We start from the raw sequence: 12,433 nt of genomic DNA, 5'->3' as shown, positions 1-12,433 counted from the left end.
GGTCCTTGTGTCTTCTATCAGTTTGTCTCACAGCAATGTTGAAAATGAAAATACTTAGTAGCCTTTTTAACCATTTATCAACGTCCATCCCCATTCCAGGCCAGAATCTAGCTGAAATGGCAAGCTTCCTTTTTTCTAATTCTAAAATAAAAATTGTCTGGCCTCTTTTTGTCCAGCAACCACTTTTCTTCTAAACTTTACATTGTTTTTTTGAGGAGATGTGATCAAGTTTGCCATCTATTGAAATAGCTGTATTTAAAATCTAAACAAATAACCTGCAATGAGGTTCTAAAGGTCCAATTGAAGGAATACACCCATTTAAAAAATGTGCTAGTTGCTTTAAGTCAGTTAAGTGTTTAGGAATTTAGGCTACTTTGGGGAAATGTTTGATTAACTATTTGGTTGGGTTTATTACACGGACCAGGCAACCGGAGGGGAAACAGGAATTCCAGAGGGGAACCGAATCGACTACTACACCGGTGCTAGCAGAGAAACAGACGGCTAGTTCCTAGTTATGCATACACTAGCTTGATGTGCACGATAGCACAAAGTACATGCACACCACACTAATAACACACTTTGAAAAGTTAACTCTTTTCTTTATCTCCGAAACAGCACCATGCATATTAAACACACATGACGGTTTCAAAACGCAGTATTTCCGCATCCGGGTTCGCAGGCTCCTCCATGCATTAGAATTGTTTGTAACAGATTTTATTGAAAAAGTCAGTATTATAAAACTGTCCGAGGTACTAAAAACGTGAAACGTCTGGGAAGGCACAATATCCACATGCTTTTATTTTTCTCAGAATACTTTTCTTAAATACACTTGCTTTAACAAACATGGATTACCCTTTAAATTTAATACTGTATTAAAAACAAGTCAAGTTATTTACAGGAAATAAAAATGAAAATGTCAGCAGAAATAGCAGATTTATTTCAAATGCCATGCAAGTATACATATATTGTTTTATAAATAAAAATACTGCCTTACAGCTCAGAGTATACCTTTTTTATTGCCAGAAGAATTTTAGACTAGTCTAACAATATTTTTCTTTACAAACATATGTGAGGCCCAAAAACTAAATATCTCACACATTTAATGGCTACACAATTATTTCCTAACACTATTAAGCACCTTAAACATGTACAAAAATCACAGAGTAAGAGTGTGATGTGGAAACATACACAGTCTTTGATTTGCTATGTACAGTACATATGATGGGACCAGACGAAGGGGCATTCCACAGTTGAGGCCCAAACGTGTAAGTATTTACAAGGAGTAAATGGTTTAACATAAAACATTAGGTCAGAGGCAATATAACATAATAGAAGAGTGCCATAATAGCAGCACTGATGAGACCAGAAATTGGCACTGTAACAAACCAAGCGATAAAGATATTCCGGAACAGATGCCAATCAACGGCCTTCTTGGAGCGGAGCCAGCCAACTGACACCACTGATCCAACCTGTTCATAAACACACAAACAAAGAAGATAATAGAACTGGACATCTGTTATTACAAATTATAACTGTATGGATTAATGTAGCTACTAGTAAGTAACCCACCTTGCAATGAGTGGTGCTGACTGGGAGTCCGATGTTGGAAGCGACAACCACAGTTACAGCAGAGGCGAGCTCAATGCTAAATCCACTGCGAGACAGACATGATGATTATAATAAGCTGTATAAGCATCTTTTAACACAGCAAAGGACTGTTTAAATGGAAAAAGTCCTGCAGCATTGTCAAAATGTCATAATACTAAAGACAAGACAAATCTTCTTTACTGCTGTGGTGCTTGAGGGAATTTCCATGAGACAAGGAGTGTTGTTAAACCGTTTGTTTACACTGTACAGTCAACAGAGATAAGAAAGTGGGAACCGGCCCTTAAGCCTCATGAGAACCACGATGATAAAACTGAACTATAAAGCCTGATCCCACAAATAAGCGCTCTTATCAGTTTCTGCTTAGAGGAGGTACGAGACGTCAGGGTATTAGCAGCTTGTTACCTGGAGGGAGTGATGGGAGTCAGGTCTTTGCCCATTGTTTGTATGACCCGCCGACCCCAGATCCAGAGCCCTGTACAGATACCCACTCCTCCATACAGGAGCAACCAGATTGGTGTGGGAGCAGTGGGTGCTACAGAAGCGCTTTCATAGATCAGCCAGAGTGCAACGAGAGGGCCAATCGCATTACTATAAGAGAGGAATGATGGGTAATGCTATCAGTTATAGACTAGCACTGTCGTCTTTATAAAACAATGTGGTTAGAAAAAAGGTTAAAAATGCAAGATATACACTACCGTGTATGCTTTAAGGGTTGGTAAGAAACTGCAAAATGCTACATTGGTGCTCATTTTAGTGGACACAAAATGAATATCCATTTTTCATACTGTATATTATAATGCGGTGACATTTAAATTTACTTGTAGTTCAGTTTTATTAAAAAACATTTTGGACAAAAAAAAGTTTATTATGTCTCTCATACCTAACGTCATTTCCCCCATGCGCAAACGATCCAAAGCAGGCAGTGAGAATCTGCAGGAACTGGAAGAGCATGGACACCTCTGGCTTGTCTATCTCAAGCTCATCTATTTCCTCTTCCAGTGAGTCTTCTCTGACGGTCTCGTCTCCCATCTCCACTGCCAGAGCTTCGTCTCCTGCAGCAACTTCTCCATCAGCCACTGCAGTGCAGTAACTGTTATAGCTGTCATACCGCGAGCGCCTTTTCTCTCCATCCAGTCCAGTCCAGCTTCCCTCACCCTCCTTCAACGACCCATGTATTCCGTAGATGGCCATGGTGTAAGAAGTATAACTGTTGTTGCGGCGGATGGGTTTGTCTCCGGTCTCTCCCATGCATTCGCCCACCTTGGCCAGGTGAAGTTTGTGAAGTAGATCCTTGTAGATTCCAGAATCTTTGTGTACAGTGTGAAACTGGCTTCCGCTCAAGTCTGGGACAGCAATTCCAGCACTGCCATTTAAAGCTACAATGGATGACCAAAATTGTAGATTAAAGAATTAGTAATGTAGACAAAATAGAATCAGTTCATTAGAACACATACAGTTAATTTTGTGTATTTATCATTTCAAGAGGCTGACCATGAGTGCAATCCAAATCTTTGGTGTCAAAATCTTTGTTGTCCAGGTCAGTTTCTGCTGAACCTCCGATGTCAAAGGCCACCCTGTTGCTGTCAACAGGGGGTGTCTGTGGAACAGGAGTGTAGCATCGAGGTGGGGCAGGATGGGCCATGGGGCCGTTTGAGCATGGTTTCTTCTCAATCAACTGTGTTCCACTAGTGTCGGCAATATTCTGACCTGAAAAAAATGGAAATAATTACAGAAATAAGTATATTAACAGGACAGATCCAAATGCATGCAAAATCAATGTGTTAGTTTATTAGAAACATACAAAGATAATTTATTGCATCATTGTGCCATGGGCAAGGGCTTATTTGGTGTCCAAGAAACATTTCTACTTCATTATCAATGTTGCTAAACATTGTTTAAAAATTTTTTGTGATGTTCCGTTATTTGTGATACCATGTTTCAAACTTTAGTTAGTGTGTAATGTTGTTGTTAGAGTATAAATACTGCATTTGTGTTTGTCGCACATTTTGCTGAGGACAGCTTTCGCAATCTCAATCAGTTTAATGCCGAATTCGCACAAAGATTATTCCTGAAAGATGGAGCAGTTCCCTCTTTGTCTGGAGAAGGCGTTGTTTATGGACCACAACCTGTAAGTGTATTTTATTATTTAAATTGGTGCGTTTAACAGTTTCTGTAACTTATTACACAAAGGGCAATGCTGTTTAGCTTTGTTAACTAGATGTTAGGGCTGTGCAAAAAATCGAATGCGATTTTCATGCGCATCTCGTCAGTAAAAATGCTCCTGTGATTAGAAGTACATCTCCAGCACATGCTCCTGCCCACTTGCTTCTCAAAACAAGTCCAAAACCAATCACGTTTCCAGGAGGGCAGCGCGCGCTCAGCTGCTGTCGAATCACAACACAGGAACCGCTGGCACAATCAGAACTCGTTACGTATTTCTGAAGGAGGGACTTTATAGAACAAGGAAGTCATCAGCCCGTTTTTATGACAGTGAAAACAGCGGTATACAGATACGTGAACTGTGTGAAAAATACAGTTTATTTACACGGGAAACATGAACACATGTTATATTGCACACTGTAAACACAATCAAAGCTTCAAAAAAGCACGAAAAACGGGACCTTTAATGCATCTTTACTGAATAAAACTTTTGAATGGTACAGTATGCACTCATAATGTAAGTTTCAATTACATTGCGAAGAACTAAATTTTTAAATTAATACTGATGTAAAAAGGGTATATAAATAAATAGTTACTTTTAATCTTCTTCTTTAACTGTGGACAGACAATGAACCAGACCAGCGCAGCAGTAAGCAGGGCACAGCCCAGTGAGATCAGCAGAGTACCCCACCATGGTATCCTATCAAATCCCAACACTGTAGAATACAGAGAAGAACGAGATGAAAACTTAACACGTTTTAGTGCTAAACAGTTCTAAATATGCTACATTCTCATAATGAAAAGTCCTACCATCCTCCTGTAAAGAATTTGGGTTTCTCTAATTTGCAAATTAGCATTAGCTTAATTTCAAACTTGGTTCAAAAGCAAACTGTGTAAATACTCAATCCGAAATACAAATAATCTTTTTAAAATGGGGGACCAAATATTTGTTAATGAAATAAAGTAACTTGTGGACGAGTGTGACAGCATGACAATGATAGCATGTTGCGTGTCCCTCCAGAATTAAGTCTGTTGAAAGGCAATGTGTTGACAAAACACCACAGTGAGGCAAACTGTTATACAATTTTCTGTTTAAAATTAGGGTGAAATGGGAGGCTATACAGTGTAAATTTGCTTTTTATCATTATAACTTATGGCTAAGTTAATTTTCAGTTCCTTTGAAAGAACAGATGCACCAACGGTATCGAACATGGTCATGTGCATGGCTCAATAGATAACCAGGAAGAGGGCGGTCCTGTGGTCCACTGATTAGTACACTCTAGGTACACTCTGACTCTAGGTCAACTGTTGGTTCACAGTGGCTTTTTTTATCTTCAGTACATCATGATCCCACTGAAGTTCTCTAATGGGTACAGATTGTTGGACTTGGGCCAAAAATATATTTCATAACTTTATTATTACATCAACAAACTGTGCAGACAGTTACACATTTTCAAATAGCTATAATCATTAGCAATACTGAGTACTGCTTAATCCACCAGACTTTGTATGTGTTTGTGAACATCAAAGTAAATCAACAGTGTGTTAATTAATGATAAATAAGGGACGGTTCCTGTATCTATACATGTGATCATGACAGGACATGTGATTAGAATTTGGGAACCAAATATTTCTCAAAAAGCTAAACCTCCTTTTAGTTATATTTAGAGACATAGAAAAAAATCAATTAATAAATATTCATATATAAAGAAAATACTGATCTAAATATTTTTTTAAAAATTATTAAATTACTTAGAGAAGAAAAATGCTTACTTGGTGCTCCAGTAAACATGATGGAGAATAGATTGATTCCCATAGTAACAGCATAGAAAACTGGTAATGCTCTTAAACCATTGGGCACTGGATCCTCCTGGAGCATATGGAAATATTGCCATTTAGCACATGGTAAAAAGCACAAGTTTTTTCTTTATTGACAGCAACAAGAGATTAAAAAGTACCAAAACAGACACTGGTACATTATGTTACAGGTAAGCTCAGATTTGCTTTTTACCTTATTCAAGATGAACTTGCGAACAAAGTAGAAGAGAATAGCAGACATGATTCCAGAGAGAAGAGGTGAAAGAAACCAAGAAGTAACTGCAACACATACATCAACAGGTTAGACAAATAATTATAATGTAATATGTAAACAGTGATGTTCTTCTCTCTTATCTTAAAACTGTACGGCCCTAAATTTCTCAGGGCTGCACGCCGAGTGTCAACAAACACCCAACAAGTGACCAAGGGTAAGCATGTGACTATCTTTTCTGTCTGTATAGTCCAAAATGTTCTGTACTATAAATAGATCTCATGTGAAAAAAATTATAATAAAACTAAGAAATCTGCATTAAATCATGCTGTTGGTCTTTCCGCTTACTATTTCTGGGGTCACATGGGAAAATATTCTCTTTCCATTAACTGACTCATTCTTCAGGAAAAAATATAATCTGACTAAGCACACTTATGCAAATTCTCAAAAATACTCAGTTTCACATACCAATGCGAAGCAATTCCAGCCATTTGACCCCCTGATGACCTCTAGCAACCATGGAAAAGCCGATTGTGGCACCCACAATGCAGTGTGTCCCAGAGATGGGGAGTTTCAAGAACGAAGCTACAAGCTGCCAAACAGCAGATCCTGTAACGGGAAACGAACAAACATACTTTAAGCTTTCGACTTGACCATCACAAGTCACGATAACCTGATAGAGTTCCACCTAGGTGACATGCTCGCAATTTACTGGATTCTGCTGAATCGCAATCGCCTGTGGGACTATGATGGACATTTTGGATGTGTTCAAATATGTACTGGCTTTGAGTGAAAGGAGGATTTGAAGGAGAAAGATAGCAATGGAAGCCAAGGGGATCTAAAACAACCCATTGGTTGCAAAAATATCTTCTCTTGTGGTCCATCGAAGAAATAAAGTCATACTAGTTTGGAACAACAAGAAGAAAATTATTTTTTGGGTGAACTATCAGTTTAAATGAAGTATGTACTCACCAAACATGGCGCTAATGGAGCCAGCCATCAGCACAGCCTCTGAGCCGTTGTACATGTGAACATCGATGATACCCGAACGGATAGTCTCACTGACTTTGGCCCCCAAAAGTATGGCACCCACTGTCTCAAAGATGGTGGCCAGGATGCAGGCCTGGCGCAGAGTCACCACCCCAGAACCCACTGCTGTACCAAAGGAATTGGCTACATCGTTGGCGCCCACAGAGAACGCCAGGATAAAAGCGATGACGAAGCCCAGCACCAGCAGCCAGAGGACACCAGACATGTCTGTCTGTGAGGCAGCTGTTAGCATTGTAACAGTTGCTAGGGATGCTAGTGTAGTGGATTCCATTGCTGGAGAGTAACTGCACTTCTGGTCTATTGTGAATCAAACTGGGTTGGATTATTGTGGTATTTCTTCTTAATAAATAAATAAATATCCAAAGTAATTAGAAGACAAGTTAAAAATCTAACAGTCTACACCTTGTCTATCTCTACAAAAAAAAAAAGACAGTAGCAGGAAGTAAAAAGAAACTGTTAGCTAATAAGGGTAAAGTCTTTGCATTGGCTTTGGGTGGCTTCACAGACAAAGACATCCATTGTGGATTGGATATTAGGAGTGATCGACGGTACATTCTGGAAAAGAAAGAGACATTTGGATGAATTAGAGACTTTAAGATCTGACTATAAAAAAAGCACAAAACAGAAACACACAATTAAAGTAAACCACACTGCTTTTATATGCCTTGATTTAGATATTTTTGAGAGAGGGATGGTACAGATCTATGATACAGATATATGATAATTATAACATTTACATTAGCAGCAACATCTTATTATTATGTAGTAGTTCAACCTTAATCATGTGGCTAGTGTGGTTAACCAACAATGACAATGTGGTACTAAACAAAGTGCTGATGATTTTAATTTTAAATCTGGTAGAACAGCATATTATTTATTTACCATAAAAATAATGATGGTTTTCAAAAAAACTTTTGAGGAGTCATTAAGCTCTACTGCGTGCCAGTGTAAGTAGTCAAGTAGGAATTTCCGAAACAAAGTGCCATATTCATTAGGAAAAAAAGAGGCTTAATAATGCTTCATTAAGCATGCTATTTGATTATGTGCCTGGAAATACTTTTGATATTTTGATGGCAACTTTGTAACACAGACTATTACATAAGTGCCTTCAGACATCATAGGATCAAGGGAGACTCAGAATATAAAAATTAAAAACTTCATATGAACACTTGAACACATGCTTCTTTGAGAAGTAGATGAATGACTTGTTGAATTACTTATTATTCTTTGAAAACAATATAAATGTTTTGACTTTGCACAGAATACCTGCTGCTTTATGATGGTTCCTTGCCACATTTACATGCACAAGAATACTCTATAATTAGAATTTGTTAATTTTCAGGTCTGAGTGATATTACACATGGATATTTGATGGCCTGCATTTCTAAGTAAAGTCTCAAGACCAACATAATACAGTTAATCAGACTCTTGTGAGCAGACATGAAAGAAATTAATGATTAATTAAATTACAAACATACTATCAACTTTGCCCTAAAGTTAAAATACACCATTGAATAAATAGTGCTGGACCCTATTGCAACCCAACACAAACTGTCGGATAAAACCTAAAAGAAACTAAAGAGTACTCACCAAATGCGTTGAATGACTTCTGCTTGATCGATTGTATTATCAATAAAATGACTGATAACCGAACGCTCAGTTCCTGTGTAAAACACACAAGGTAAATATGACCCTGAAAGCTTTCTTAGCCTTTAACTCCACAACTCTACTAACTGTATCTCAGTCCTGTCTGTTATATATAATTACAAGAGAAGGAGGGGAGAGTGACGAGAACCACACCTCCAGAGGATCATGAGACTTCTGTGAAAGGCAAAGAATTTTAATGGTTATGTTTGCACCAAATAATCAGTTAATATTACGTCATGTGTGTCCCCATGTAGATATATGTCTTTGTGTTAGTTTTCTTTATGAAAAATGACCATATACTTACGTATAATATTACAGTAATGGGCTGTGAAATAAATATTACATAACTTTGGGTTTTGCAGGAGCTCATTCACAGACACCTCTTAATATACAGGTGCATCTCAGTAAATTAGAATGTTGTGGAAAAGTTCACTTATTTCAACAATTCAGAAGTAGTTTAAGTCTGTGGTTCTTTTAATTGTGATGATTTTGGCTCACATTTAACAAAAACCCACCAAATCAACAAATTAGAATACTTCATAAGACCAATTAAAAAATATATATTTCTAGTGAATTGTTGGCCTCATGTAAAGTATGTTCATTTACTGTACATGTTCTCAATACTTGGTAGGGGCTCCTTTTGCTTTAATCACTGCCTCAATTCGGCATGGCATGGAGGTGATCAGTTTCTGGCACTTTCCTCTTGACAATAGCCCATAGATTCTCGATGGGGTTCAGGTCTGGTGAGTTTGCTGGCCAGTCAAGCACACCAACACCATGATCATTTAACCAACTTTTGGTGCTTTTGGCAGTGTGGGCAGGTGCCGAATCCTGCTGGAAAATGAAATCAGCATATACAAAAAGCTGGACAGCAGAAGGAAGCATGAAGTGCTTCAAAATTTCTTGGTAAACGGGTGCGGTGACTTTGGTTTTCAAAAAACACAATGGACGAACACCAGCAGATGACAGTGCACCCCAAATCATCACAGACTGGAAACTTAACACTGGACTTCAAGCAACTTTGGCTATGAGCTTCTCCATCCTTAATCCAGACTCTAGGACCTTGGTTTCCAAATGAAATACAAAACTTGCTCTCATCTGAAAAGAGGACATTGGAGCACTGGGCAACAGTCCAGTTCTCCTTCTCCTTAGACCAGGTAAGACGCCTCTGATGTTGTCTTTGGTTCAGCAAATTCCTTTACACGTCTGTGTGTGGTGGCTCTTGATGCCTTGACCCCAGCCTCAGTCCACTCCTTGTGAAGTTCACTCAAATACTTGAATCGATTTTGCTTGACAATCCTCATAAAGCTGCGGTTTTCTCGGTTGGTTGTGGTTATTTTTCTTTTAAACTTTTTCCTTCCACTCAACTTTCTGTTAACATGCTTGGATACAGCACTCTGTGAACAGCCAGCTTCTTTGACAATGAATGTTTGTGTTTTCCTCTTCCTTGTGAAGGGTGTCAATGATTGTCTTCTGGACAACTGTCAGATCAGCAGTCTTCCCCATGATTGTGTAGCCTAGTGAACCAAACTGAGAGACCATTTTGAAGGCTCAGGAAGCCTTTGCAGGTGTTTTGAGGAGTTGATTAGCTGATTGGCATGTCACCATATTCTAAATTGTTGAGATAGTGAATTGGCGGGTTTTTGTTCAATGTGAGCCAAAATCGTCACAGTTAAAAGAACCAAAGACTTAAACTACTTCAGTCTGTGAGTACTGATTTTTTTTAATAAACAAGTTTCACAATTTCAGTTGAATTACTGAAACAAATGAACTTTTCCACAACATTCTAATTTATTGAGATGCACCTGTAACAGGTCTGGAAATCAAAAGTTATAAAAAAAAAACCTCAAAAGCATTTAGAAGGCCATAAAGATGAATGATTATGTAATATTAGTTTCATTGCTTTATATATTACCAGGGCCGTAGCTGGTGTTAGCGGGGCCCCGGTGCAGGTTGTACCAGTGGGCCCTGTTTGAAATTGTTTAATTTATATGTTCATTCTATTTATTTATTTGTGCTAATTGCACAATGTTTAGGTTGTTTCATGTTTGTAGGTGTCCAGGTACAGAAAACAAATAATTTAATATAAAATAGCACTGCATAGTCTTCACTGTAAAAATTAAATTAACAGTCAAACCAGAATGTATTCAGACACCTTCAACTTTTATTACATTATCACAGTTTATTTGCTCTAGTTTATAAAATTGTAATAAAATATGACAAGAACTCAGAGTTGAACTGTCAGAACAAATTCATCTTGATAATGTCAGATAACTTTCATAGAAAGATATGTAATGGATTACTATCAACCAAAAACTGTTAGTATGACAATATTTACACAACTATCAATACTTTGAAAAATTACCAAGCAATTTAATTTTGATCAGTTTGTGGTGTGAAAAGGTTGCATTAGCAATTCAGGCAACAAAAAAAAAAACACGTAAGCAAAACATGGTGAGGTCCAAGTGTCTGAATAATTTTTGGTCCCATTTTTTTTTTCTATCAATTTGACTAGTAGTCCAATGTATGAAGATTTTTAGGGTATAATATGTCACAGCTCGCTTTATTTTGCTATACTCTCTTACCTAAATTAATTATAGTGTCCTGCACCTACTATTAAAACTTAAAAAAAGTATTTCTTTAATTTTATTGGATGAACATTACAGCAGCTAGTAGCTAAATTAGGTGCAGTCACTTTAAGAGACGATGAAGCATCCAATATAATACACATCCCATAATTTTCTCAACTGTTTACTTTCACTTAAGACATAACCGACAGTTTTTTCGAACATACTTTCCAAGACGGGTATTTTGACATATTTTATATGTTTTTGTCGGAGTAAAAAAGAGGCAAATTCTGTGTTAAAAAATTGTTTTGAGATGCCTCTCTCTGCTTGAGCCCTGAACACCAGGGGCCTCATTTATAAAACTTTGCGTAGGATTTGCGTCAGAAGTGTACGGATGAAACATAGGACGTGCGTACGCACAGAAATATTCGGATTTATAAAACCGTGCGCACGCACATCCTACGCATTTTTCCCTTAATAAATCACAATCAATTCTAAATGTAGCGCAGCTTTTGCGGCTTCATGACACGCCCATAGTTGCCCATAAATAGTCCGTGAAACGCCCACAAGTTAATATTCATTTATTGCGAAATCATGGCAAACACAGAGAGGAAATCAAAAAAACGTAACTTCACTCAATGTGAAGTAGAAGTTATCGTTGGCGAGGTGGAAAAGAGTAGAAAAATGTTGTTTGGAGGGCACAGTGTGGGCATTACTAATGCCAAAAAGGCACTTGAGTGTCAAACGGTGGCAGACGCCGTAAATGCTGTAGCCTCACAACCTCGGACCGTGGCCGAAATAAAAAAGAAATGGTTGGACATCAAAGTCGAGGCAAAAAAACGTCTAGCGCTCCATCGCCAGAGTGTGTCTGCTACGGGTGGGGGAAAGGGGACACCGGAGCTGACCCCTCTTGCATCTGACAAGCTACAGATGTCGGTAATAATCGACGTGGAAATGGGAAATTGTTCAGCGCAAATGTAATTTCTTGTTGCTTTCTGAATGGTTGAGACATACGCCATACATTGTTTTATCAAAAATAAAACAAACTAAAGGCATATGCATGAATACCATAATTCCGTAGCTTAAGAAGAAATTTTTTACTATGAAAACAACTTTCCCCAGTGGACAATTAATACATCTATCTATTTATTTATCTATCTATATATCTCCTTAATTATCTATCTATCTGTCTATCTAATTGCATCTATATCTGCTCTGCCAGACGGACACATTGACGAGAATATCAGTTTTGTACATTATTTCGTTCTGTTAACTATATTATTTATGAGGATGAATTGCACAACATGCCAATATTATTGAAGAACATATTTCACTTTTCTTTTTGCAAATATGTGTACATTTGAATTTATGT

At 37.8% G+C, this 12,433-nt stretch overlaps 1 protein-coding gene across 1 annotated transcript; it reads right to left on the bottom strand.

Annotated features, from left to right (window-relative positions):
* Positions 1–916: 916 nt before the first annotated feature.
* On the bottom strand, positions 917–8,602 carry slc20a1a (solute carrier family 20 member 1a). Its single transcript, XM_059503481.1, has 11 exons — positions 8,438–8,602; positions 6,770–7,402; positions 6,266–6,406; positions 5,780–5,865; positions 5,542–5,638; positions 4,365–4,484; positions 3,100–3,315; positions 2,489–2,984; positions 2,011–2,196; positions 1,570–1,654; positions 917–1,469 (listed from the first exon to the last, which is right to left on the bottom strand). Exons 2-11 carry the CDS (start codon positions 7,116–7,118, stop codon positions 1,305–1,307), a joined length of 1,941 nt encoding a protein of 646 aa, XP_059359464.1. The 5' UTR covers positions 7,119–7,402; positions 8,438–8,602; the 3' UTR covers positions 917–1,304.
* Positions 8,603–12,433: the final 3,831 nt, after the last annotated feature.

The sequence above is a fragment of the Carassius carassius genome, chromosome 21 (assembly GCF_963082965.1).
Source record: "Carassius carassius chromosome 21, fCarCar2.1, whole genome shotgun sequence".
NCBI lineage: Eukaryota > Metazoa > Chordata > Actinopteri > Cypriniformes > Cyprinidae > Carassius > Carassius carassius.
This window is presented reverse-complemented; position numbering and strand designations above follow the sequence as displayed.

Excerpts from the sequence above, each read along its gene's own strand:
- slc20a1a (XM_059503481.1), bottom strand. The coding sequence starts at position 7,118 with ATGGAATCCACTACACTAGCATCCCTAGCAACTGTTACAATGCTAACA. Across the intron at positions 3,316-4,364 it reads GTTAAAGAAGAAGATTAAAA|GTCAGAATATTGCCGACACT; the intron begins GTAACTATTTAT and ends CATTTTTTTCAG. Across the intron at positions 1,655-2,010 it reads ACTCCCATCACTCCCTCCAG|TGGATTTAGCATTGAGCTCG; the intron begins GTAACAAGCTGC and ends TCTGTCTCGCAG.